At 46.3% G+C, this 27,186-nt stretch overlaps 1 protein-coding gene across 1 annotated transcript in view; it reads left to right on the top strand.

Annotated features, from left to right (window-relative positions):
* Positions 1 to 26,572, top strand: part of NPR1 (natriuretic peptide receptor 1) — a gene marked incomplete in the record, with an annotated part of 80,624 nt that extends 54,052 nt beyond the window's left edge. Inside the window, 11 exon segments of the mRNA XM_030187564.1 lie at positions 92 to 163; positions 3,731 to 3,890; positions 5,651 to 5,806; positions 10,037 to 10,205; positions 13,126 to 13,272; positions 13,516 to 13,639; positions 15,129 to 15,197; positions 18,023 to 18,197; positions 20,568 to 20,666; positions 23,168 to 23,259; positions 25,751 to 26,572. Coding sequence (XP_030043424.1) covers positions 92 to 163; positions 3,731 to 3,890; positions 5,651 to 5,806; positions 10,037 to 10,205; positions 13,126 to 13,272; positions 13,516 to 13,639; positions 15,129 to 15,197; positions 18,023 to 18,197; positions 20,568 to 20,666; positions 23,168 to 23,259; positions 25,751 to 25,807 — 1,320 coding nt within the window.
* Positions 26,573 to 27,186: the final 614 nt, after the last annotated feature.

The raw sequence follows: 27,186 nt of genomic DNA, 5'->3' as shown, positions 1-27,186 counted from the left end.
TGCTGATGCCTCTGACATCCTGTCTCTCACCTCATTCTCATTACCATTAGTTTAACCCTGGTCATACATCTGGTGCCTTCTTTTTCTACAGGACATTTTGGAGAATGAGAGCATCACGTTGGACTGGATGTTTCGATATTCGCTCATCAATGACATTGTGAAGGTGACTCACTACCAGAAATTCACCCTCCCTTCCACACCCACCTTCCTCACCCCTCTGGATTCCCTGGCCTCTTTTTCTCTTTGATAAGCTCCTTCCATGGGTCACCTAATGCTTCGTTCTCTCCTCCCCCCCCCCCCCACCCTCCCAACTTCCATGATCTCTTCCTCTTTCACCCGCTCTCTTCTTGGGTTCTCTCATCCTCATTCTCTCTCTTGAGGTCTCTTGAGCTCCCCCCTCTCTTTGTTCCCACACCCCCAGCTTCCCTGACTTCTCCCCTCTCTCCCTTTAGATTCCTGACCTCCCCCCCCCCCCCCCCCCACTTTTTTTTTTGTTACATTTGTACCCCGCGCTTTCCCACTCATGGCAGGCTCAATGGGGCAATGGAGGGTTAAGTGACTTGCCCAGAGTCACAAGGAGCTGCCTGTGTCTGAAGTGGGAATCGAACCAAGTTCCCCAGGACCAAAGTCCACCACCCTAACCACTAGGCCACTCCTCCACTGTTGCTACTATTTGAGATTCTACATGGAATGTTGCTATTCCAACATTCCATGTAGAAGTCGGCCCTTGCAGCTCACCAATGTGGCCGCGCAGGCTTCTGCTTCTGTGAGTCTGACAGAAACAGAAGCCTGCGCAGCCTTCTACATGGAATGTTGCTAGTGGAATAGCAACATTCCATGTAGAATCTCCAATAGTAGCAACAGAACCTCCAATAGTAGCAACATTCCATGTAGAACCTCCAATAGTATCTATTTTCTTTTTGTTACATTTGTACCCTGCGCTTTCCCACTCATGGCAGGCTCAATGCGGCTTACATGGGGCAATGGAGGGTTAAGTGACTTGCCCAGAGTCACAAGGAGCTGCCTGTGCCTGAAGTGGGAATCAAACTCAGTTCCTCAGGACCAAAGTCCACCACCCTAACCACTAGGCCACTCCTCCACTGTTGCTACTATTTGAGATTCTACATGGAATGTTGCTGCTATTCCACTAGCAACATTCCATGTAAAAGTCGGCCCTTGCAGATCACCAATGTGGCCGCGCAGGCTTCTGCTTCTGTGAGTCTGACGTCAGACTCACAGAAACAGAAGCTTGCGCAGCCTTCTACATGGAATGTAGCTAGTGGAATGTAGCTAGCCTGCGCTTTCCCACTCATGGTAGGCTCAATGCGGCTTACACGGGGCAATGGAGGGTTAAGTGACTTGCCCAGAGTCACAAGGAGCTGCCTGTGCCTGAAGTGGGAATCAAACTCAGTTCCTCAGTTCCCCAGGACCAAAGCCCACCAGCCGAACCAATAGGCCACTCCTCCACTGTTGCTACTATTTGAGATTCTACATGGAATGTGGCCACGCAGGCTTCTGCTTCTGTGAGTCTGACGTCCTGCCTGCACGTACGTGCAGGACGTCAGACTCACAGAAACAGAAGCCTGCACAGCCTTCTACATGGAATGTTGCTAGTGGAATAGCAACATTCCATGTAGAATCTCCAATAGTAGCAACATTCCATGTGGAATCTCCAATAGTATCTATTTTCTTTTTGTTACATTTGTACCCTGCGCTTTCCCACTCATGGCAGGCTCAATGCGGCTTACATGGGGCAATGGAGGGTTAAGTGACTTGCCCAGAGTCACAAGGAGCTGCCTGTACCTGAAGTGGGAATCCAACTCAGTTCCTCAGTTCCCCAGGACCAAAGTCCACCACCCTAACCACTAGGCCACTCCTCCACTGTTGCTACTATTTGAGATTCTACATGGAATGTTGCTATTCAACTAGCAACATTCCATGTAGAAGTCGGCCCTTGCAGATCACCAATGTGGCCGCGCAGGCTTCTGCTTCTGTGAGTCTGACGTCCTGCAGGACGTCAGACTCACAGAAACAGAAGCCTGCGCAGCCTTCTACATGGAATGTTGCTAGTGGAATAGCAACATTCCATGTAGAATCTCCAATAGTAGCAACATTCCATGTGGAATCTCCAATAGTATCTATTTTATTTTTGTTACATTTGTACCCTGCGCTTTCCCACTCATGGCAGGCTCAATGCGGCTTACATGGGGCAATTGAGGGTTAAGTGACTTGCCCAGAGTCACAAGGAGCTGCCTGTGCCTGAAGTGGGAATCAAACTCAGTTCCTCAGTTCCACAGGACCAAAGTCCACCACCCTAAACACTAGGCCACTCCTCCACTGTTGCTACTATTTGAGATTCTACATGGAATGTTGCTATTCCACTAGAAGTCGGCCCTTGCAGATCACCAATGTGGCCGCGCAGGCTTCTGCTTCTGTGAGTCTGACGTCCTGCACGTACGTGCAACACGTCAGACTCACAGAAACAGAAGCCTGCGCAGCCTTCTACATGGAATGTTGCTAGTGAACATTCCATGTAGAATCTCCAATAGTAGCAATATTCCATGTAGAATCTCCAATAGTATCTATTTTATTTTTGTTACATTTGTACCCTGCGCTTTCCCACTCATGGCAGGCTCAATGCGGCTTACATGGGGCAATGGAGGGTTAAGTGACTTGCCCAGAGTCAGAAGGAGCTGCCTGTGCCTGAAGTGGGAATCAAACCTAGTTCCCCAGGACCAAAGTCCACCACCCTAACCACTAGGCCACTCCTCCACTGTTGCTACTATTTGAGATTCTACATGGAATGTTGCTATTCCACTAGCAACATTCCATGTAGAAGTCGGCCCTTGCAGATCACCAATGTGGCCACGCAGGCTTCTGCTTCTGTGAGTCTGACGTATGTGCAACACGTCAGACTCACAGAAACAGAAGCCTGCGCAGCCTTCTACATGGAGTGTTGCTAGTGGATTAGCAACATTCCATGTAGAATCTCCAATAGTAGCAACATTCCATGTAGAATCTCCAATAGTATCTATTTTATTTTTGTTACATTTGTACCCTGCGCTTTCCCACTCATGGCAGGCTCAATGCGGCTTACATGGGGCAATGGAGGGTTAAGTGACTTGCCCAGAGTCACAAGGAGCTGCCTGTGCCTGAAGTGGGAATCAAACTCAGTTCCTCAGTTCCACAGGACCAAAGTCCACCACCCTAAACACTAGGCCACTCCTCCACTGTTGCTACTATTTGAGATTCTACATGGAATGTTGCTATTCCACTAGAAGTCGGCCCTCGCAGATCACCAATGTGGCCGCGCAGGCTTCTGCTTCTGTGAGTCTGACGTCCTGCACGTACGTCAGGACGTCAGACTCACAGAAACAGAAGCCTGCGCAGCCTTCTACATGGAATGTTGCTAGTGGAATAGCAACATTCCATGTAGAATCTCCAATAGTAGCAACATTCCATGTAGAATCTCCAATAGTATCTATTTTATTTTTGTTACATTTGTACCCTGCGCTTTCCCACTCATGGCAGGCTCAATGTGGCTTACATGGGGCAATGGAGGGTTAAGTGACTTGCCCAGAGTCACAAGGAGCTGCCTGTGCCTGAAGTGGGAATCGAACTCAGTTCCTCAGTTCCCCAGGACCAAAGTCCATCACCCTAACCACTAGGCCACTCCTCCACTCCACTTTGCCTTCTTCAGGTCTTCTGACCTCTTTTTCTTCTGTCACAGGGCATGGCCTTCCTGCATAACAGTGTGATTGTTTCCCATGGAAACCTCAAGTCTTCCAACTGTGTGGTGGATGGTCGGTTTGTGCTGAAGATTACCGACTACGGACTGGCGAGCATCAGGAGCGCCGAGGAGCTGGATGACACTCACGCCTTCTACGCCAGTGAGGAAAACTTTCATGCTTGCTGGAGCTGTGTTAACCCCTGGAGGGTCAATTTTCAAAAAAAAACTTTTAGGAAGCCAGATTTCGTCACCTAAATTTAGGAGAATTTTCTGCTGAATTTGTCCGCCTAGGGTAGGCCCTGCTGTTCTGTTCCCTAGATTTGGACCTAGCTCTGAAAATCGGTTGCTGAGCTCCTGTAGCCTAACTTCCTCTAGTTACTGACCTACTGGATTTTCAGATGGGCCAATTTAGAGCAACATTTTAGAAAGATGTCAGTTCTGCTTGTATCTTAGCGCAGGATAACTCCAGAGAGAAACTGATGCTCGTGTGCTAGTGAGGTGCAGTATGAATAAAATATCAACCTCTCTGTGGCTGCATATAAACGACCGAGCTATGAAACGGTGCTGGGACATTTTTTCTAAAGTTGTCAAAACAGTCCCGTAGCTCCTGCCAGTTTCCCTTTTGGAGGGGGACATCGACCACTAGAAAAAGAAGATGGTGACCTCCCCTAATCCCCCCCCCAGCGCAGTGCTCATTAGGGTCCAAATGATCAAATCCCGGCGCTGTTCCAATAAACAGAGCCTTAAAAATAGCCTGGAACAGCGCCGGGAATTAACTCCCCAATGATTAATGCTAATAACATGCAAATTTATGCGCGTTGTTAGCATTGATCATCCTGGGAAAGTGCGGGAGGATTGTGCCTAAGCGTAATCCTCCTGCACTTGTCTGATAGATCCAGGCTGTCAAAAGCCAGTACACTGGCTGGAGGTCTGTGGTCTTGTGGGCAACGCGCCCCTCCCCCATATCTCCACATTGGAGGAGGACGTAGCACTCCATCCTCTTTCCAGCGCCGCCTTCAAAATAGCGGCACCCTGCCCAGCTCAGTGCATTCTGGGATGCATTAGGCAGGGCTTCCATATCATATAAGGGGGGAAGCCCCACCCAGTGCATTACGCCACCATTTTGAAGGTGGCGCAGGAAAGGGAAGGGAGTGTTACTCTCTCCTCTAATGTGGAGGTATGGGGGGGCGGGTTGGCCACTAGACCATCAGGAAAGATAGTGGGGTTGGGTTGGCAGCCCACTTGGGCCACCGGATATATGTGTTTGGGTGTGGGGGGGGGGGCTGGAGATCCACTAGACCTCCAGCCCCCATGTCACTGTCCCGGAGGGGGGTATGGGGGCTTGAAGGGGGTACTAGCCACCAGGGCCTTGCTTTTGGAGGGGGTCTGTGTGTCCAATGGACTCAAAAGACATGGTGACAGCCCAGACTGCCAGGGGGCAGGAACAGAGCCTTCACCCTAATGCCAGCTCTGATCTGGCTTAGGGTTAAGGCGCTATTCTGCCCCTACGATCAGAGCACTGTCTTCTGATCATAGGGGCGGAATACAAGCAGAGCTCATTTAAATCTAATTTAAATGAACTCTGTGCTATTGCCTCGCTCGGGTGCTGTTTGCCTAATGATCAGAGGGGCGCAGGTAAATGTGGGTGCTAGTGGCTGTATTTACCTTTGCTCATTGGGGCCACACTTTGGTGAAAGGACCCTCGTTTGCATATCTGCACCCACATTGCAGTTTGTTGGTCAAAGGTGGATTATCGAACAAAATCAAAGCAGAGAGCTTGAAAATTGCTCTTCACATCTTTCTTCCCTGGAAAGCTGTTCTGAGCCTGTTTGGATTCACTCCTGGGTCAGTGCTGCCACTGGGGGTTTTGTGCCGGGGTTGTCAGCTCTCTCACTGTCTCTTTCTGATCCTCTTACGCAGAGAAACTTTGGACAGCTCCAGAGCTGCTGAGAATGGAAGATCTTCCCCCACAGGGCACCCAAAAGGCGGACGTTTACAGCTTTGGGATTATCCTGCAGGAGGTTGCACTGCGCAGTGGCGTTTTCTACGTGGACGGCTTGGACTTCAGCCCCAAAGGTGGAGAATTGGTGGCAGGGGAAGCACGAGGGTTTACCTCCTTTTCAGTGGTGTCTCTAGATAGAAATATTTGGTGGGGGGGGGGAGCTACAGTAGCAGATTTCCACATCACCCTCCCACCCCCACACTTTTAAATGGCCTTCTATGCATAAAAAAAAAAAAATCCTCCCCCTCCAGCTAGTTTCAGCTACCAGGTAAAATTGCCATTATAATTGATAGCAGCATTCAGTAAATTCTTCTGGATTCTCTACAGGATTGGATAGAATCTCAATATAAACCTCCAGTTCTGTATCACAAACTCCATATTCCCCATCAACAGAGCTATCCCTCTTACAACACATCATTCAAAAATATTCAGATTGGGATTATCACCTCAGGAACAACACACACTCCTTTGTTTAAAACAGATATTTTTGGGGGTTTTTTTCAATTTGAATATTTTATTGAATAACCAATTTAAGAACAATCCGGAACCACAGACTCCTCAGGTTTTTCCTACATTCCAATGTACAATCAATCTACAAATTTCCATACCAACATTTCCCCCCCCAGACCCTTAACCCCTATTAACCCTCCCAACCCTCCTCCCATCTCCCCCCTCATCTTCAACGGTTCCTTCCGCCCTTACCCCTATGCAATCATTCAAGATATCATCCAGAAATGCATTTTCTCCTGTACTCAGCAAAATGTAGAAACCCCAAAGCGGACACATCCCAGTCCTTAAAAAGTATTACATAATAGTTTTCTTTTCTACCTGTGCTTGGGCATTTTTTCTTTCCCACTTTCCTCCTGTCAGTCTTCTCAAGGTTTGTATTTCCAGTTCTTCTCTCTTACATAAGTATTGCCATACTGGGACAGACCGAAGGTCCATCGAGCCCAGCATCCTGTTTCCAACAGTGGCCAATCCAGATCACAAATACCTGGCAAGATCCCAAAAAAGTACAAAACATTTTATACTGCTTATCCCAGAAATAGTGGATTTTCCCCAAGTCCATTTAATAACGGTCTATGGACTTTTCCTTTAGGAAGCCGTCCAAACCTTTTTTAAACCCCATTAAGCTAATCGCTATTACTACATTCTCTGGCAACAAATTCCAGAGTTTAATTACACGCTGAGTGAAGAAATGTTTTCTCCAATTCGCTTTAAATTTACTACATTGTAGCGTCATCGCATGCCCCCCTAGTCCTAGTATTTTTGGAAAGCGTGAACAGACGCTTCACATCTACCCATTCAACTCCACTCATTATTTTATAGACCTCTATCATATCTCCCCTCAGCCGCCTTTTCTCCAAGCTGAAGAGCCCTAGCCGCTTTAGCCTTTCCTCATAGGGAAGTCGTCCCATCCCATTTATCATTTTTATCGCCCTTCTCTGCACCGTTTCTAATTCCACTATATCTTTTTTGAGATACGGCAACCAGAATTGAACACAATATTCGAGGTGCGGTCGCACCATGGAGCGATACAAAGGCATTATAACATCTTCATTTTTGTTTTCCATTCCTTTCCTAATAATACCTAACATTCTATTTGCTTTCTTAGCCTCAGCAGCACACTGAGCAGAAGGTTTCAACGTATCATCAACGATGACACCTAGATCCCTTTCTTGGTCCGTGACTCCTAACGTGGAACCTTGCATGACGTCGCTATAATTCGGGTTCCTCTTTCCCACATGCATCACTTTGCACTTGCTCACATTAAACGTCATCTGCCATTTAGACGCCCAGTCTTCCAGTCTCGTAGGGTCCTCTTGTAATTTTTCACGATCCTCTCGCAATTTAATAACTTTGAATAACTTTGTGTCATCAGCAAATTTAATTACCTCACTAGTTACTCCCATCTCTAGGTAATTTATAAATATGTTAAAAAGCAGCGGTCCCAGCACAGACCCCTGGGGAACCTCACTAACTACCCTTTTCTATTGAGAATACTGACCATTTAACCCTACTCTCTGTTTTCTATCCTTTCACCAGTTTTTAATCCACAATAGAACACTACCTCCTATACCATGACTCTCCAATTTTTTCTGGAGTCTTTCATGAGGTACTTTGTCAAATGCCTTTTGAAAATCTAGATACACAATATCAACTGGCTCGCCTTTATCCACATGTTTGTTCACCCCTTCAAAGAAATGTAGTATATTGGCGAGGCAAGATTTCCCTTCACTAAATCCATGTTGACTTTGTCTCATTAATCCTTGCTTTTGAATATGCTCTGTAATTTTGTTCTTAATAATAGTCTCTACCATTTTGCCCAGCACCGACGTCAGACTCACCGGTCTATAATTGTCTTATTTTCCTTCTCAACATCTGTCTGCCACTGATCTTTCTTTTTAGTTTTTGTTTCACTTTTCTCGTCTCTGTGTTTATATCTATCCATTTTGATTTTACCCCAATTCTCCCTTTCTCTCACCCTCTGTCTAGTCCTTAGGTCTCCTTTTCACCTCTCACCCACCCAACAGCTTTTCCCATCTCCCTCTCATCTCCTCTCCCTCATTCTTGTTGCCCCTTCACCCCATCTCTCTCTTTCCTCAGTCTCCTATCACCCCACCCCCATCTTTCCCCCACTCCCTAGTGCCCCGTTTCCATGCTCTGTACTCACCCTCTCATCTCATCTCCTCATCTACCCTCCACTATCTCTCATCTCCTCACCATCCCCAGCTCCATTCCTTTCTCTCTTTCCTTCCCTTGCCTCCAGGCCATTCTTCTGCCCTCTACCCCATCTCCTACTGCCTCTTTTTCACCATCTTCTTAACCCCATTTCTAACCTCACTCAACCCCTTCAGAGACCCATCCCCCTCCTTTCTTATATCCCTCCCCAGTACCCCAGGTCATTCACAAAACTGGGGTGACAAAGGGATGGCAAGCCATAGCAATGCCTATGCTCCTTTCCCTTCCTCATGCACACCTCTCTCTCTCTGCCTCACATGTGCAAAATACACATGTCCAGATAGGAAATAAAACACAAAAGGGAAAATCTTATGCTTGTGTATGTGGACTTTGCTGGATTTTCAGCGTGAAAGTGCACATCCGTAGGAATTAAGTTTTCAAAATGATTGGGGGTGGTAAACCGCATGGAGATGACCCCTCCCTGGACACAGTAAAGCCCAAGAGAGCTGGCTTTCACAGTTACCCCCCAGGAAGACTGCTTGTTGCGATTTACACCAGCTATCAGAGGTGGAAAATGTTTCTGTCTTAAATTAAGCACGTGTGCTCATTTTTAAAAGTATGTGCGTTGATGGAAACCACAACCTCTGTTACAAAAGTGCCTGCCCTGTGCATTTCTCTGTCCTGAATCCCTGTCCTTTTTGGAGCAGCTCTCCTGGAAATAGCATTTGGCAGGGGGGGGGGGGGGTTCCCCTTATGTCTTTTGCAAATTTCAGCATATGTGTGTAACTGAACTCAGAAAATTTGTGTTCACCACGCATCAGGTGTCATTGGAAGGGCAGGGGTAATTTTCCAACCAGAATTACGAACGTTCTTTCATTTTGAAACTTTGCACAGAAAAGTGCATTTGTACTCGTGACCTGTGCGTGTACCACAAGGGCAATTTTCAGAACTGCCCATATTGTTGCAAAGTCTACAGGTCCTGTTAACTTAACCTCTAGACTCTGCACTGATTCTTACAGGGACGAGGGATGCACATTTGTGTGGAAATTAACCCAGGAAAAAGTGTCCTTACAGATTTCTACTTCGTTTTACTCTAGGGGGTAGATGTGCAGCTGACGGAGGTGAACAGTTTTTTTTAGTAACTGTGTATTTCGGGCTCCTACACGTAACCCAGAAATGTTTAGAATACTGTGCACATGTATACCCACAAAGGACTCGCAGGGTGCCTAAGCGTTATTCTAAAAATACCCACTTAGCCCATAAAGTGCATATTTGCAGGGGGAGGACACTTAAGAGATAGATAGACACATAAAGCCAGATATTCAAGGCTGGTGAACGGATGGATATTCAGTGACAGACCATGTCTGTTCACCAGCCTTGAATATCTGGCTTTATGCGGCCGCCTGTCTCTTAAGTGCTCTGCCCCCTTGCAAATAAGCACTTTGTAGGTTAAGTGGGTATTTTAAGAATAACGCTTAGGCACCCTGCGAGTCCTTCGTGGGTATACGTGTGCACAGTATTCTAAACATTTCTGGGTTACGTGTAGGAGCCCGAAATACACAGTTACTCTTAATACACCTGTCGCTGCACTCTCTAGCCTAATATGCCTGTGTCTTTCCTAGAGATCATTGAGCAGGTGAAGAGCAGACAGAAAGTGTGTTTTCGACCCTCAATTCATGTTCGCGGTCAGATGGAGGAACTGGGGCTGCTGATGCAACGCTGCTGGGCCGAGGACCCCCTGGAAAGACCTGACTTCCATCAGATCAAAGTCCTTCTCCGCAAATTCAACCGGTGAGTTCCCAGCGAGACACTGACTGCAAAAAGTACCCAGCAAAACACTGACAGACAATACCCAGTGAGACACCCCCCTCATAATCCCTCACGCTGAAAAACAATACCCAGTGAGACACCCCCTCATAATCCCTCACGCTTACAAATATTACCCATTGACTCCTCCCCACCCAATTCTCTTTGATTAACAAACAATACACCAATATGGTGCCAATTTTTTTAAAGGGTTCCGGAAGCGATCCGGGAAATTGCAGACCTGTACCCTGACATCAGTGCCTTGCAAAATAGCAGAAACTATTATAAAGAATAAAATTCTAGAACACGTAGACATGGTTTAATGGGACAGAGTCAACATGGGTTCAGCCAAGGGAAGTCCTGCCTCACCAATTTGCTTCATTTCTTTGAAGGTGTAAATAAACATGTGGGTAAAGGTGAGCTGGTTGATGTAGTGTATCTAGATTTTCAGAAAGCTTTTGATAAAGATCCTCATGAGAGACTCCTGAGAAAGTTAAAGAGTCATGGGATAGGAGGCAAAGTTCTCATGTGGATTAGAAATTGATTATTGGACAGAAAACAGAGGGTTAAATGGTCATTTCTCTCAATGGAGGAGGGTGAACAGTGGAGTGCTGCAGGGATCAGTACTGGAACCGGTGCTTTTAAACATATTTATAAATATATGGAAATTGGAACGATGAGGGAGGTGATTAAATTTGCAGATGACACAAAACTATTCAAAATGCGGGCTTTGAAAATTTTCAGGAAGACCTTAGGTAACTGGAAGGTAGATGACATTTTTAATATGGACGAATGCAAAGTGATGCACATTGGGAAGAAGAATCCTAATCATAGTTACCTGATGCTAAGGTCGACCTTGGGGATCAGAACCCAAGAAAAAGAACTAGGTGTCATTGTAGACAATACGCTGAAATCTTCTGCCCAGTGTGTGACGGTGGCCAAAAATTCAAACTGGATGCTAGGAATTAGCAGGAAAGGGATGGTAAATAAGATGAAAAATATTATAATGCCTCTGTATCGCTCCATCTAGAGTATTGCGTTCAGTTCTAGTCGCTGTATCTCAAAAAACTTATAGCTGAATTTGAAAAGGTTCAAAGAAGAGCGACCAAAAAGATGGAACTCCTCTGATATGAGGGAAGGCTAAAGAGCTTATGATTGAGGTTAACAAAATCCTGAGTGGTGTAGAACAAGCAGAAGCAAAAACTAGGGGACACTCTATGAAATTGCATGGAAATACTTTTAAAAACAAAAAGGAGGAATTAGTGGCTTTCCCTAAAAGCAGCCTATGGACTTGTCTAAACCTTTTATCCTAGATACGCTAACCGCAGTTACCACATCCTCCGGCAAAGAGTTCTAGAGCTTAACTGTTCGTTGAGTGAAAAAATATTTCCTCCTATTTGTTTTAAAAGTAACTTCTTTGAGTGGCCCCTAGTCTTTGTACTTTTGGAACGAGTACAAAATCAATTTATTTCTACTCGTTTTACACCACTCAGGATTTTGTAGATCTCAATCATATCTCCCCTCAACCATCTCTTTTCCAGGCTGAAGAGCCCTAACCTCTTTAGCCTTTCCTCATACGAGAGGAGTTCCAATCCCCTTTATCATTTTGGTCGCTCTTCTTTGAAACTTTTCTAATTCCGCTATATTTTTTTTGAGATACAACAACCAGAACTGAACGCAATACTCAAGCTGCGGACACACCATGGAGCGATACAAAGGTATTATAGTAATTTTGGTCTTATTCACCATCCCTTTCCTAATAATTCCTAGCATTCCGTTTGCTTTTTTGGCTGCCGCCGCACACTGAGCAAACAATTTCAGCATATTTTCTACAACGACATCCAGATCTTAAGTCTACCTTGATGTCAGGCCTTCTGTTTTTAGAAAACCAAATCCTTAATACTACACTCTGGCTGCCAAATCTTGTAATAGTCTCTCCCGCTCAGCACAATTAATGAGACTCTTTCCAGCAAAGGTGTCCTTCCCATACTGATTGGTACAGGTCCCTCTAGTACCTTCTCCAAAGCCTGGTGCTGTTGTTTAGGCGATGACACCTCAGAGTCCTTGTAAATACAGTATTTGTCCCTCTTCATTCTCCCAACACCACAGCTTACGACCAAGCTTTATAATATTTACAACCCCAAAGCTAGTCAGGCTGGTAGCCAAACAGCTGGTCTCTGGTACCACCAGGCCTACTGGCGCTGAAACGGTTAGTGTCTGGGGAGCTGTAGCCTGCAGGCTGACCAGTGGCGTTCCGAGGGGCGCTGACACCCAGGGCGGATCGCTAATGCGACCCCCCCCCCCGGCAAAGGGACACCCCCCACCTCGGCGAAAGAACCCCCCCCCCGGATGCATGCCGCTGGGGAGGGTGCCGCGCGCCGGTCAGCATCAATCATTTCCATGCTCCCTCTGCCCCGGAACAGGTTATTTCCTGTTCCGGGGCAGAGGGAGCATGGAAACGATCGACGCTGACCGGCGCGCAGCACCCCCCCAGCGGCGTGCACCCGGGGCGGACCGCCCCCCCCACCCCCCCTTGGTATGCCACTGAGGCTGACCTGGCTACCCCATCACTCGGTGTCCAAGCTTACCGTTCCAGCCCATGCCCTTATGTTCTCATAAACTCTCTTTTCTTGAGAGGGTAAAGGCAATATTGTCCCCCTCGGCACTGCTTCTACCATTGTCATAGGACACGAGAAGAGCTAATGAGCACAGAATAAATGTTAACAGCTTTGGTTGCACCACAGAAAGGCAGTATATCAAATCCATAACACTTTCCAATCTACAGCTCTCCCTTTGCCACTGCAGCCCCTCCCCTGAGGGTCCATTGCAGGCATCCACAGTCTTTTTCTGAAAAGCTATTTCCCCGAGAGTGCTCCTGACTGTACCCGCTTCCTCCTCATTTCAGAGAGAGCAGCTCGAACATCCTGGATAATCTGCTGTCCCGAATGGAGCAGTACGCCAATAACCTTGAGGAGCTGGTGGAGGAACGGACGCAGGCATATTTGGAGGAAAAGCGCAAGGCCGAGGCACTGCTGTACCAGATCCTGCCTCAGTGAGTACTCTTTGCACTCCTCCTGCTTCCGTGGCCTCTCTGTATTCCAGTGGATGACCTTGAAAGATGTGTGGCCTCAGGGAACGTGGCAGGCATAGAAGACATCTTCCTTTCTCCTTGAGTCTGCTTCTCGGTGCGTGAACTAGGGGCTCCCTCTCCCCCTGCCCACCCGGTGCACTAGCAGGGGACTCTTTCTCCATGTCCAAGCGATGCAGTGACTGGTTCTGTTTCTCTCCTTTGCAGTTCTGTGGCAGAACAACTGAAGAGGGGAGAGACAGTCCAGGCTGAGGCCTTTGACACTGTCACCATTTATTTCAGTGATATTGTGGGTTTCACAGTGTTGTCTGCAGAGAGCACACCCATGCAGGTAAGCTGAGTGTTCCCAACATGACTACACACGTCTAATACATACGTGTACACCATCCTCTAGATGACTACATGCATGTACATTGCCCTCCTAGAAGGGTGAGTTGCCTCTCAGAACTGTCCCTGTCATGTGACTGTGACAGGAAAGCAATATATGAGGTCATTAACACAGGGACAGTCACACTTGAGTGGGGACAGTCCAAGTGCAGCAAGGTACAGGCCTGTGTTTTTCAACAGGATTTTGCTGCTAGATTTGGGGTCAGAGAACAGGAAGGGCTACTGGCACTGGGTTTGGGACAGCCAAGGAGGGGCAATAGCACAGGGTCACTGGGTTTGGGGCTGTGGGGTGGGGTAAGGCCACACTATGGAAGTCAACGCAAAGGATTAAAAAAACAAACTAATTAAATGTTGTCCTCTGCCCATGTGCCCGAGGCTTTTTTATCCTGTCACCCTGCAGCTTAATTATACCTTAATGGATCTTGATTTGGCTTATTAAGCCGTATCAAAGCTGAATAGAAATGCAGGAATTTATTAAATTAATACAGCAGTTTTCAGTTTAATTAGCAAAGAAAGTGTTATGGATGTGGACACATGATATACAAAGCAGTAATCTGTGTCAGGAAAGTCAGAAGGAGCACATTGGGGGAGAGGCTGCAGTCACAAAGTCCTTCAGACTCAGACCTTATGGCCCTGGGGTCAGGCAGTAGCTTGTCTCTCTCCCACTCCTGCTCCCTCCTAATCTCCTGAACTTGCTGTACAGAGCTAGGACTGCCCCTCCCTCCTGTTTCTAATACAAGGGTCCAGGTTTTAGGGAGCCTCTTGTACAGTGTCTGCCTGTGGATGGGTCTGAGCCCTGGCCCAAGGCATTAACCTTCCCCCTGTTATTTCTGAATCAGCTTCAGACAGCAAGAAATAACTCTCCCCCCTCCCCTTTCCTCTCTTCTCCCTTACTATCTCACCTATTTCTTTACCCCACACACACTCTGCATTTCCTCCTCATTGTCTCTCCTCTTCCTCTCTGTCTCCCCCCCCCCACCATGCTCTCTTCCCCCCTCATTGTCTCTCCTCTTCCTCTCTGTCTCCCCCCATGCTCTCTTCCTCCTCTTACTCTCAACTCTTTCTTTCCCCATGCTCTCTTTTCCACTTACTACCTCTCCTTTCTCTTTCTTTCCCCATCACTGTATCTCATCTTCCTCTCTCTCCTCCTTTCCACTCCTCACTGTCTCCCTTCTTCCTCTTTATCCCCCCTCCCCACGCACTCTTCCTTCCTCTCTCTTTCCATCCTCACACACACTGTTTCTCCTTCACTGTCTTCTCTTCCTTCTCTCTTCTCCCCCCCCCCCCCATGCTCTCTTCCCCCCCTCATGGTCTCCCTTATTCCTCTCTCTCTTTCTTTCTCCCTTCCCTTCCCCTCTCTATTTCTCTTCTTTTCCTTGTCTTCCCCTCCTTACTTTCGGACTCCCCTTCACTACTTCCCTCCCGCTTTACAGGTTGTGAATCTGCTGAATGATCTCTACACCTGCTTTGATGCCATTATAGACAACTTTGATGTGTATAAGGTAAATATTTAATGTTTTTAGCACTCTGTACACAAGGGGGTGGGGGTGGGGGAATCTCGTATCATCAGGGCACCTAAAAACATTTCAAGAAATCACTTAGTTGATGCTGTTTCATAAAGGCACCTTTACAAAAGAAGCTTCCAGACAGTGTTGGGCAGTAATATTACAAGTAACCACTTTTCACAGTAACTTAATCCATTTCTTAAAGAAATAACTAGTAAATGTAATAGATTATTTTTACAAAGTAAGTTGGGGACACAGCTCCCAGCACTCTCCCCAGTAAAGCACAGGTCAATGTTTTCATAGCTGATCTGAGGCAGATGTAAAATGTGGATGTTGTGTTAAATAAATAAATACAAATATTTATACCCCACATTTTCCCACTAGTTGCAGGCTCAATGTGGCTTACACAATAACATGGGTAGGCTACAGTTCAGTATAATATCATTAAACAATGTTATAGTAAAAAATTAATTGTAAAGGTATCGTCTGACAACAAGGTTAATAAAAGATGATGGGAAAACATTAGGGTCCATAAATTTTGCTGAACAGATAAGAAAGGAACTAAGTTACGTCTGGAAGGTAAGCCTTCTTGAACAGGATGGGTCCATAGGCGTAGACTGGGGGGGGGGGGCGAGGGGGGCAGTGCCCCCCCAAATGACGAAGATGACTTAATCTACTTTCCTGCAGCGGCGAACAGGCGGGCGACGCGTAAAAGCAGCAAGCAAGCAGCCAGGCTCAACTTCCTGAATCCTGCCCTCTCAGCGTCCCGCCCGCCTGAAAGGAAATGACATCACAAGAGGGCAGGATGCAGAGAGGGCAGGATTCAGGAAGTCGAGCCTGGCTGCTTGCTTGCTGCTTTTACGCATCGCCCGCTGTGTCCTGGGACTCCCGCGCATGTTGTTGACGGTCGGTGAGGGAGCGTGAGGTGGAGCGGGAATAGAGTTTTTTTTTTGTACCGAGTGAGGCGATGGCGGTCAGTGGAGACAGGGAGTCGTCGGTTTCTTCATTAGTGGAGAGTCTACAAACGTGGTGCTGAGATATCCATGGCAGAGCATCATAGGAGTGCTGAAATCATTGCTGATGAGGTGGAAGTGGTGAAAAACGAAATGATCAGACAACAAAAGGAAGAAAAAAGTATTTTATTCAGAATTTAATTGGAATGTGTATCTGTGGTATGGGAAAGGGGGTGGGGAAATACTAGTGGAGAGGAAGAGGGAGTGCTGGGTAAGGAGGAAGGAAGGAAGGAAGGGAGAAAGAGCTGGCTTTTTTGGGAATAACCATAATGTATATGTATGAGATATCTCATTATGGTTATTCCCCCAAAAAAAGCCAGCTCTTGCTCCCTTCCTTCCCTCCTCCATATTAGCATAATTTGCATATACAAATATGCAAGTGAATATGCTAATATGCCCCACCCCTTCCTTTGCCCCCCCCCCCCCCAAATGAAACAGTCAAACTACGCCTATGAGGATGGTCTTTAATAATTTCCTGAAGTTTAGATGGTTCTGAGTTGATTTTAAGAATTTAGGCAGTGCAGCCGGATCTATCTATCAGGCCTCGCACACCTTGTAGTGACTGAATTAGTGTTGTGGAGCCAGCTCTTTCTGTCTGACAGGCCTTACACTCCATGTAGTGACTGAGTCACTGATGCAAGTTTGGTTTGATGTGGAGCTGTGTAGCACTGGCGTTCCTAGGGTGGCTGACACCTGGGGCGGATCGCCAATGTACCCCCCCCCCGGCGAAACGACACTCCCCCAGGTGCATTTTTACCTGCTGGGGGAGGGGGGGGGTACCGCGCGCCTGTTGGCTTCGCTCGTTCCATGCTCCCTCTGCCCCGGAACAGGAAGTAACCTGTTCCGGGGCAGAGGGAGCACGGTACGAGCAGAGCCGACAGGCGCGTGGCACCCCTCCCCCAGCGGCGTGCACCCGGGGCGGACCGCACCCACCTCAGGAACACCACTGCTGTGTAGAAAGGGCCACATGGCCCTAGACCATTGCTTGGGTTCACTGGCCTTGCTAGTATTGACTCTTTAGAATATTGTATTTAGACCTGAAAGAGGGCGGTGGGGAGGGACTGAAAGGGGGATTATGCATGCTCAGGATGGTGGGATACGGTGAAGGATAATGTCAAGAACTGTCTTGGACTAGGAGCGTTATGTTCTGTGGCAGCTGAGATAGAAGTGGCTGGACGGGATGGAGTGAATCAGTTGTCTTAATGTTTTCATGTACAGTGTGATATCTCACCTCTGTTACTGAAACACATTTTTCAGCAAGTGCCAGGAATAATTCTACCCCAGTGAAGCCTTTCTGTATGTGCTGTAATGCTATTTTCTTAACAAAATCTGGAAACGAAGTACCTGACATGCACTGGGTCTCTAAACAGGCTAAAGGACCTTAGTAATAAAAATTAATCTGCACAAGAAGTCTTGGCTAAGATTACACAACAAAATGATTCTCCATCACATTAACATGCAAGTGTTTCAGTGAGTATTTACATAGATGCAAATGAGACTTTATGGTGCTCAGGGGAAAAATCTTGACCTGCAACTCTTGAAGACAAGAATTTAACACCTGATTTGGATTAGGTGGTGGTGGTTTTTTTCTTTTTTTTTTTTTTCAGCCTGAAAACTAGTCTAACCCAGCAAACATTGCTTCTCTCCCCGAGACACAGCCCCTCATGCTCACTGTATATAAGACCTCCACCCTCCCCCTCTGGAAACAGTAGTCAGGAGAGGCAGGGTCTTCACAGAGCCATCCTGCCCCTTCTCTGTTCCACAATAGAGGATTCTCAATGTTTACTCTAAGCATCTTGCATCTCATAGGTTGAAACCATCGGTGATGCTTATATGGTGGTATCTGGGCTACCAGTTCGGAATGGGAAGCTGCATGCCAGGGAGGTGGCTCGCATGTCGCTGGCATTGCTGGAAGCCGTGAAGACCTTCAAAATCCGCCACAGGCCGGAGCAACAGCTGAAGCTGCGCATCGGAATTCACAGTGGTAATAGTCCTCACACCCATCTTCAGGAGGGTCACAGGCTGTATCCTGCTTCCAGAACATTCCTGGCAGAACCTTACAAATCTGGGACTTCCTGGAGAGCTTTAGTTCACAGGGCAGAGGTCAGATTGCACCTGGACCACACTCAGGGCTGAAGTTGTTTTGAACTGTTCCAGGAGGGTAGTCCTCATAGTCTATAGCAGCAGTGGCCACACAGAAGCTGCAGGAACAGGCCTTTCTGTCCTCTCTGTCTCCTTTCCTTTTGTTTGACCAAAAGATCCAACAGCTCCTCAGCCCAGGGGTCACATCTTCCCATCATTCTCTCCTCCCATAGGCGAACAGCTGAGACAGAGGACAGGATGTGGGGAAGAACGTCTCAAACTGGGGTGACACACAGGGTTTCTGATGATGAACAGAGGAGGGAAGTAGATAGGGGGAAGACACAGGTGATGGACATCACCAAAATTCTGTGACTTAGAGAGTTGCACAGGGACAGACGTTTTACCCACCCCCAATGGAATCTAACCCATACTCGCTAAGATCCATTCCATCCCCACAATTAATCTCTTCCATCCACACCTGTACCTGCAAGAGTCAATACTATTATTATTGCACGCAGCTCTCTGTTGCCTCCTGTGGGTTTTTTGGGTGGTATTTACGAAGAGACTCCCTATTCAATCGATGAGTGCTCCAACAGCCTCTCTGTACATTTCAAGCTTCAATCTAGAGTCAACAGAAATTTTGACTACGCTCCTGTGGGAATCCAACGGCAACATCTTCCATCCCCTTGGGAATCCCCCAATCCCCATTCCTGTGAATCTTTTTACTGTGACTTCCCCCCCCCCCCCCCCCCCCACACCCAATCCACCATTTTCCTCTGTCCATCATAAGTACATCATGGCAGTACTTAAGGTCCATCAAACCCAGCTGTTTCCAACAGTGACCAATCCAGGTTACAAGTACCTGGCAAGATCCCAAAACAGTGCAATACATTTTATGCTGCTTATCCTACAAATAAGCAGTGCATTTCCCCCAAGCCCATCTTAATAATGGCTTATGGACTTTTCTTTTAGGAAGTTATCCAAGCCTTTTTAAAACCCCGCTAAGCTAACTGCTTTTACTACATTCTCTGGCAACGAATTCCAGAGTTTAATTACATGTTGAGTGAAGAAATATTTTCTCTGATTCATTTTAAATTTACCACTTTGTAGCTTCATTGTGTGCTCCCTAGTCCTAGTATTTTTGAAAAGAGTAAACAATCGATTCACATCTACCCATTCCATTCCATTCATTATTTTATAGACCTCTGTTATATCTCCCCTCAGCCATCTCTTCTCCAAGCTGAAGAGCCCTAGCCGCTTTATCCTTTCTTCATAGGGAAGTTGTCCCTCCCTTTTATCATTTTCGTCACCTTTCTCTGTACCTTTTCTAATTGTACCATATCTCTTTGGGATGCAGTGAGCAGAACTGCATGCAATATTTGAGGTGTGGTTGCACATAGAGTGATTCAAAGGCATTATAATATCCTCATTTTTGTTTTCCATTCCTTTCCTAATAATACCTAACATTCTATTTGCTTTCTTAGCCGCAGAAGGTTTCAACGTATCACCAATGACAACACTTAGATCCCTTTCTTGGTCCGTGACTGCTAACGTGGAACCTTGCATGACGTAGCTATAATTCGGGTTCCTCTTTCCCACATGCATCACTTTGCACTTGCTCACATTAAACGTCATCTGCCATTTAGACGCCCAGTCTCCCAGTCTCGTAGGGTCCTTTTGTAATTTTTCACGATCCTCTCGCAATTTAATGACTTTGAATAACTTTGTGTCATCAGCAAATTTAATTACCTCACTAGTTACTCCCATCTCTAGGTCATTTATAAATATGTTAAAAAGCAGCGGTCCCAGCACAGACTCCTAGGGAACTCCACTAACAACCCTTTTCCATTGAGAGTACTGACCATTTAACCCTACTCTCTGTTTTCTATCCTTTCGCCAGTTTTTAATCCACAATAGGACACTACCTCCTATCCCATGACTCTCCAATTTCTTCTGGAGTCTTTCATGAGGTACTTTGTCAAAGGCCTTTTGAAAATCCAGATACACAATATCGACCGGCTCACCTTTATCCACGTTTGTTCACCCCTTCAAAGAAATGTTGTAGATTGGTGAGGCAAGATGTCCCTTCACTAAATCCATGTTGGCTTTTGTCAAATCTCTGTCTGTGACTTTCTCCCATACACTGTCCTCCTCCAGGGGTCAGGAAGATCACCGACCATAGTAAGTACCCTGATTTGCAGGGTGAGTAATGTACAGGGTTTCTGCTGAGTGACAGGATGAAATTATATTTGTGTCCTTACTCTCTTCACAGGTCCCGTTTGTGCTGGTGTGGTTGGACTGAAGATGCCCCGTTACTGCTTGTTTGGGGACACAGTGAACACTGCCTCTCGCATGGAGTCCAATGGAGAAGGTAGGGTCTCCCCCACCCCACCCCTTACTTCTGCCTCTCTCACGCTAATTCTCTGGTCCCTGCACGCTCCTGTCTTGTGTCTCTTCCTGTCTGCTCTTGTGATGCATTCTGCGCCTGTCGCCTTTCCTTGGTGCACAAACGGCTGTGATGCTGTCTGAGCAGCTGTCCTGATGGCATCGGGGTGATCTGGCTTGGGGGTGTCCTCAGAGGAGTCGTTCAGGCTCCAGCCTGCAAACAGAGAAATCTGCTGGCAAGGAGACAGGGCAGCTCTTTAAAGAGGCAGCCAGTGAAGAAAGCTTTTCTGTATTAATGCATGATGCACTTTACATGAAATTAATTTGTAAATATGTGTTTGCTGGAAAGGAAGTATTTTTACAACTTTGTGGTCAACTTTGAAGAGTTTTAAAATTATGGAGCATTTCATATTAATGATAGGACAGCAGAGCAGGAAAGGAGCAGAATTTCTGTTTGTTAAATAATTCAAAAATGTTCTACAGCAAAAAAAAGAATGTGTTTATTTGGCAGACAAGAGTCTGCCACACACAGCCCTGGAGTACCAGGTTCTGGCCAAACCTTTCCCCCGTTTTAGCCATTGAAAATTCATGTGACCCCAGGTGATCAACAAAACCAGTTATTACTCAATAAGCAGATTCAGTAACATGTAAACATATAAATCTGTTTATTAAAGTAATTATGTGCTGTACTCGACATGTCTGAGACAGATTCAGGTTCTCGGACCCTCCCATTGCACAGCCACTGAGCCATTGACGGTGTCAGTGCGGTAACGTGAACCAGGGTGACCCCGCTGCCCAGGTAAAAACAGAGCCACACAGCGGTTGCAGGTGAAGGAAAATAACATTTATTAAAGGTGTTAGGTCAAGGTTTCTGCTCCGTTCACAGGTTGGAAGAAAAAGGCAACGTAAAACTAGTCTAAGGCTGCCAACTGGATCCAGATTCGCAGGACAGGGTTGATCCAGTCCTGGGTTTACCCTAGTGCATGGTGGGATTTGTAGTCTTTTGCTAGGGAATGCGGTGGGGAAATCAGAACTACAAGTCCCTGCATGCAACTTGGTAAACCCTGTCCTGAAATTTTGGATCCAGTCGGCAGCCTTAAACTAGTCTGTAAATGTAGCAGTGTCCTTGTGTGGCTCCTGCAGGGCCACGATGTACCTGATTGCTTCTCGACTCAATAGCACACTTCACTTGTGCCTGGCCTGGTTCCTCAAAGTTATCAGAGTACTCTCTAGCAATTATTCGGGTCACAAATACTAAGTCTGCAGGGTTCCATAAGTATTGCCATACTGGGAAAGACCAAAGGTCCATAGAGCCCAGCATCCTGTTTCCAATAGTGGCCAATCCAGGTCACAAATACCCGGCAAGATCCCAAAAATGTATAAAACATTTTATACTGCTTATCCCAGAAATAGTGGATTTTCCCCAAGTCCATTTAATAACGGTCTATGGACTTTTCCTTTAGGAAGCTGTCCAAACCTTTTTTAATCTCCGCTAAGCTAACCGCCTTTACCACATTCTCTGGCAACGAATTCCAGAGTTTAATTACACATTGAGTGAAGAAACATTTTCTCTGATTCATTTTAAATTTACTACATTGTAGCTTCATCGCATGCCCCCTAGTCCTAGTATTTTTGGAAAGCGTAAACAGACGCTTCACATCTACCCGTTCAACTCCACTCATTATTTATAGACCTTTATCATATCTCCCCTCAGCCGCCTTTTCTCCAAGCTGAAGAGCCCTAAGCGCTTTAGCCTTTCCATTCCAAGTGGAGCTTGGCCTACCTGACTGTAGCAGTTGCACTTCACAAATAAGTGGGACGTTACTGTTACCCCTCTGGGCCTCCTTAACCCAGCTATGGCTTCAACTTATATTTATTTATTTGGATTTGGCTCACACCTTTTTCAGTAGTAGCTCAAGGTGAGTTACAATCTGGTACACGAGGTATTTCCCTGTCCCTGGAAGGCTCACAATCTAATTTTGTAGCCCAAGATCACAAGCAGCAGCAGTGGGATTTGAACCTGACACCTGGTGTTCTAACCACTAGGCCACTCCTCCACTCCATTTATATACTTCCTGGACCATGCCCTCTTGGCTCCACCTCCCCCCGTGTCACTTCCCTCTCTTGGGCAGGACTCAGACATGCCAAGTCATATGCATTCAGTCCCCTTCTCCAGCTCACACGCTTAAGGGCCTCAGTCGCACACATTGGCATCCTGTCCTGTCCTTCCCTTCCCTATCTGTGGGTCGGACATCTCTCCCCACTATCCACCTCCTCACATGCAGCACCTGTGTCCCTCTTAGCTGCCCTCCCCATCCCCCCCCCCCCCCCCCCAGCAATCTGGTACCTCTCTTTCCTTAACCTTACTGTTCACTCTCAGTAATAGCAGGCTGCTTCAACCAATCCAGGGATCAGTAAATTAATTAATTAATTCAATACTTACGCTTTTGTTTTTCCAATGTTTTCCCCCTTAATTTTCCAATTTAGCGCTAAAGATCCACGTGTCACCAGCAACAAGAGTTATCCTGGAGGAGTTTGGCTGCTTTGAACTGGAGTTCCGAGGAGATATAGAAATGAAGGTAATGGGCTAAAGTTTATGTTTATCTCATACCTGATATACTGTCAAAGCAGTTTACATATACTATTTTGCAGGAACTTTCTCTCCCTAACGGGCTCTCAATCTAAGCTTATTTGTACCTAGGGCAATGGAGGGTTAAGTGACTTGCCCAGGGTCACAAAATGCCTAGACACCCGCCTGGGGTTATCCCGCAGCCGCTTAGAGGGTCTATCCCCAGCACAGCTCAGGTCCGCCTGCACCTGCTGCTTGTGCTCTACACTAGCACCCACCTCTCACAACTGGGTCACAACCGCCTCTGGGTGAGTCTCCCTCTCTAAAATTATCCCCAATGATTTCTAGGTTACTGGGGCCATACTCTCAGTAGTCCTACAGTTCCCAGAAAGCACTGAGACCCAACACACAAACCACCAGGATTCTTTATCAGTCCAGACTGCAGAGGTAATAAATTGAAAAATGTTTATTGTCTTAAAAATATTGAACAATTAACAGAAAAAGTGCAATCAGCAAACAATAACAGGTAACTGAAATATGGATTAATTGTAAAACTACTTAAACATTTGTTTACTTTCTAAAACGTACCTGGGAAGATCAGGACATATAACTGTTCACAGAGCCTCAGCAAAGAGATCCTACTCTTTTCTTCCTGGCTAAGGCTGGGGCAAAGGCCAGTACATTCCAAATGAAATTGAGCTCCTGGGCCAATCAGAGGCCAGAACAAGAAGTTTAAAAGTATATTGCAGACTGCATTTCCAAAAGGCTTAAACAAAGAAAACAGCCTTGGTTCTGCAGCCACTTCAAAACATAAACATGAACCACCTGCTGGCCAAACTAGAGAAATACACATTTTACAGGCGTAAAACACACTGTTCTGTCACAGGAATCAAATTCAGTTCCCAGGATCTCAGCTCACTTTACTATTAGGCCACTCCTCCACTCTCACTGGGCTGTGTGTAGGGGGGGGGGGGTGAACCACTCAGAAACTAACTGGCATACAAGGGATATTCCCCTATCATACACCTACCAGCAGAAGACTTCACCAACTGCCATGACCAAGGTACCCTGAGACGAGCTACAGAATTTCAATCCCAACCAACAAGTGAAGCAAAGGCCAACTTTCTTCTGCTTGAGTATCTGAACCCTCTTCACCCCCTTTGTCAATATCCTGTTAGTTTTCTGAGTTCATGCTCTGTCGCATGTAGATTGTAGATTCCAGAGTCTGCTTTTGATAATATCCCAGTAGGTTTCTGGATCCCATTTTGCCAAGACCCTCTGGACTCTCCAGTCTTCCACGTAGGTTTTTGGGGTTCTAAGTGAATTTTGAGTAGCATGTTTAACATGGGTATCAAGTACATCTGGCATGTCCACATTGGAGACTTGAACATGAAACCTTTCTGCTTACCTTGCCCCCAGCTCTGCTCCTTTTTCATACAAGTAAATGCCTTTCTTCTGGTGCACCTTTCAAAATGTGCTGTAACCTGTAAAAACACACTTACCCACACAAAATCTTTTGAATCTTGCTGCCTCAAGTTGGTTAGATTGGAAGAAAAACAGAGATGAATCAAGTCTTTCCTACTACTACTACTTAACATTTCTATAGCGCTACAAGGCATACGCAGTGCTGTACACCATACACAAAAGACAGTCCCTGCTCAAAGAGCTTACAATCTAGATAAGACTGTTAAACAGAACAATTAAGGGTAAGGGAATAAATAGGTGAGGATAAGTAAGTTCATAGCAGGTGCTCTAGGAGAGAGGTAAAGATGCCTCGGCTTTTGTAACCTATTCTGTCCATTCAGCTCGGACCTGCTGGATCAGTCTAAGCTCACTCACTCACCATCTATCTTCTGCCTCTCAAATCTTTTCCAAAAGTGATATTTAACATTTCTGTCATTAGCATCTCTGACAAAATGTTCTTAAAATGTGTTTGCTTTATTTATAGACTTTTGTTAAAATTCTGGATGTATTTTGTTACCCACCCAGGTGATGCAGGCTAGAAATTTTATAAACAAACAAATCGTTTTATCACCTTGCATTAGCAGAATCGATCCCTACTACCTGTAACCTCTGGGGTTCCCCTTGTTTCACCTGTAGCTCTTTAGGTAAAATGTAGACTTGCATGATCCTTGTAGGGTCCTTTGATATTCAGGTAATGCAAATAAACCTCACCATTGTTGTATTCTAATGGTAACAGCCCTAGGTTGCACAATCCTTCAGCATTTGTAAGCCTGTGTCCCCTTAATTAACTTAATGACCCTACCTGTACTTTCCTGACACTTAGGGATCCCTTTTTGAGCTGAATCTCCATATTTCATTGTTTTTGCTCCTGAAGTGCAAATTTCACCTTCTCAACCCCTAACCCTCACATTTTCTGCCTGATGTTTGAAGGTCTCTAAATTATTTCCTTCCTAAAACCCAGAGCAGTGTCATGAGAGGACACTCTGTGTGTATTGCAATCATTATCCTAAATGTCCTCTCCTCCTCTTCTCTCCAAGGGTAAAGGGAAAGTGAGCACATACTGGCTTCATGGAGAAAGAGTTAGCAGTATCTGAGGTAGGTGACAGCAGTGTTGGTGCTTGGGGCAGCTGCTGCCTCCTTCTCCTCCTCCTGTCTTTGTGAATCTTATGCTCAGGACCTCAGGGACTTGCTGGACCACTCTGAAGGCTTCAAAAGGAGCTGAGCTGCATGAAGCCATCATCACCTCCTTCAGCCTTGTTACCCTCATTCCGACCTTCTCTACTGAAACACAAAGACAGCCTGAGGCCTCTGCCTTCCTGTCCAGAAGACTTGACATGTACTGTACTTCTGATATCAGGGATGTTCATCCGGTCAGGATGGAGGAAATCTCTGACTGTTGTTGTTTTGTAAACCAAAAGAGATGAACAGTGACTGAGACCCCTTTCTTCACTCCCTGGAACGGGGTCACCATATTGCTTAGCTGTTGCTGAAGTATTTTCTTAGAAAATGTCAGTACAGCATTGTGAGATTTCTCAGCGCCAGCCCTGGCAGAGCGGGGCACAACCTCTCATGTAGAGTTAGTCTGGAGTCTGAGAGTGTCCTGTTGCCATACCAGAGGGCTGGTCCTGCACAGCTGCAAGCCTTGTGTACAGACACCCTTCCTGGTTGTGATGTGTAGATCCTGAACACCGATATTTCTTTTGGGTGGTCTCTGTTTCATTGCTGTACTTATAATGTTGTTCAGGAACAGAACACAGGAGCAAACAATGGAAGGCAGAAGTCCCTGCAAGATGAGCTGATCAGTGAATAGGATAGTGCTGTATCTTAGACTGGGAGAAGGGGAACACCCCCCCCCCCCCCCCCAACAAAAAAACAAAATAGCCTTCCTTACTGGTTCGGTCCTATAAGAGTGTGTTGTATGGGAATAAAACGCCTTATGGAATCAAAGAAGGAAATAGATCAAGCAACATTTAACCAGCATCCCCACCGTTAAATGAGGCTACACATCTGTTTCTCTGCTTCTCCTTGGGGAACTCTGGAACTGTCTCATGTCCAAATTGCTTTATTTTTGCATCAGTCACATTTTCACAAATAGTTTTGACAGCTATACTGGGTTATCAGCTTGCATGATAATTCTGCATAGTATTGTCGTAGTCAGGGACTAAGTGTTTGGACTGACAAGACATGGGTCGATTACTGCATTGGTAGAACCCATCGGAGCCATGAGTTCTGTCCTTCCTCAACTTTTGGGGACGTGACTGTGATAACAGCAAAGTTGAAAGACTTGAGATCAGAGAAGAGTGAGAGGAAGGTGAGGTGAGAAGTGGATGGTACCATTTCCACTGGGTGGTACCAGACCAGGGAGCAGCCTGTCCAGGTCTCGGCAGGAAGGTGATACGACTTCAAAGTTCCTGCACGCTCGGTTTTTCCTGTTCAGAATGTGAAGTTCATGACCTCAATCTGCTGTTGTAAT

This window comes from Microcaecilia unicolor, chromosome 14, assembly GCF_901765095.1.
Source record: "Microcaecilia unicolor chromosome 14, aMicUni1.1, whole genome shotgun sequence".
NCBI classification, from domain to species: Eukaryota; Metazoa; Chordata; class Amphibia; order Gymnophiona; family Siphonopidae; genus Microcaecilia; species Microcaecilia unicolor.
This window is presented reverse-complemented; position numbering and strand designations above follow the sequence as displayed.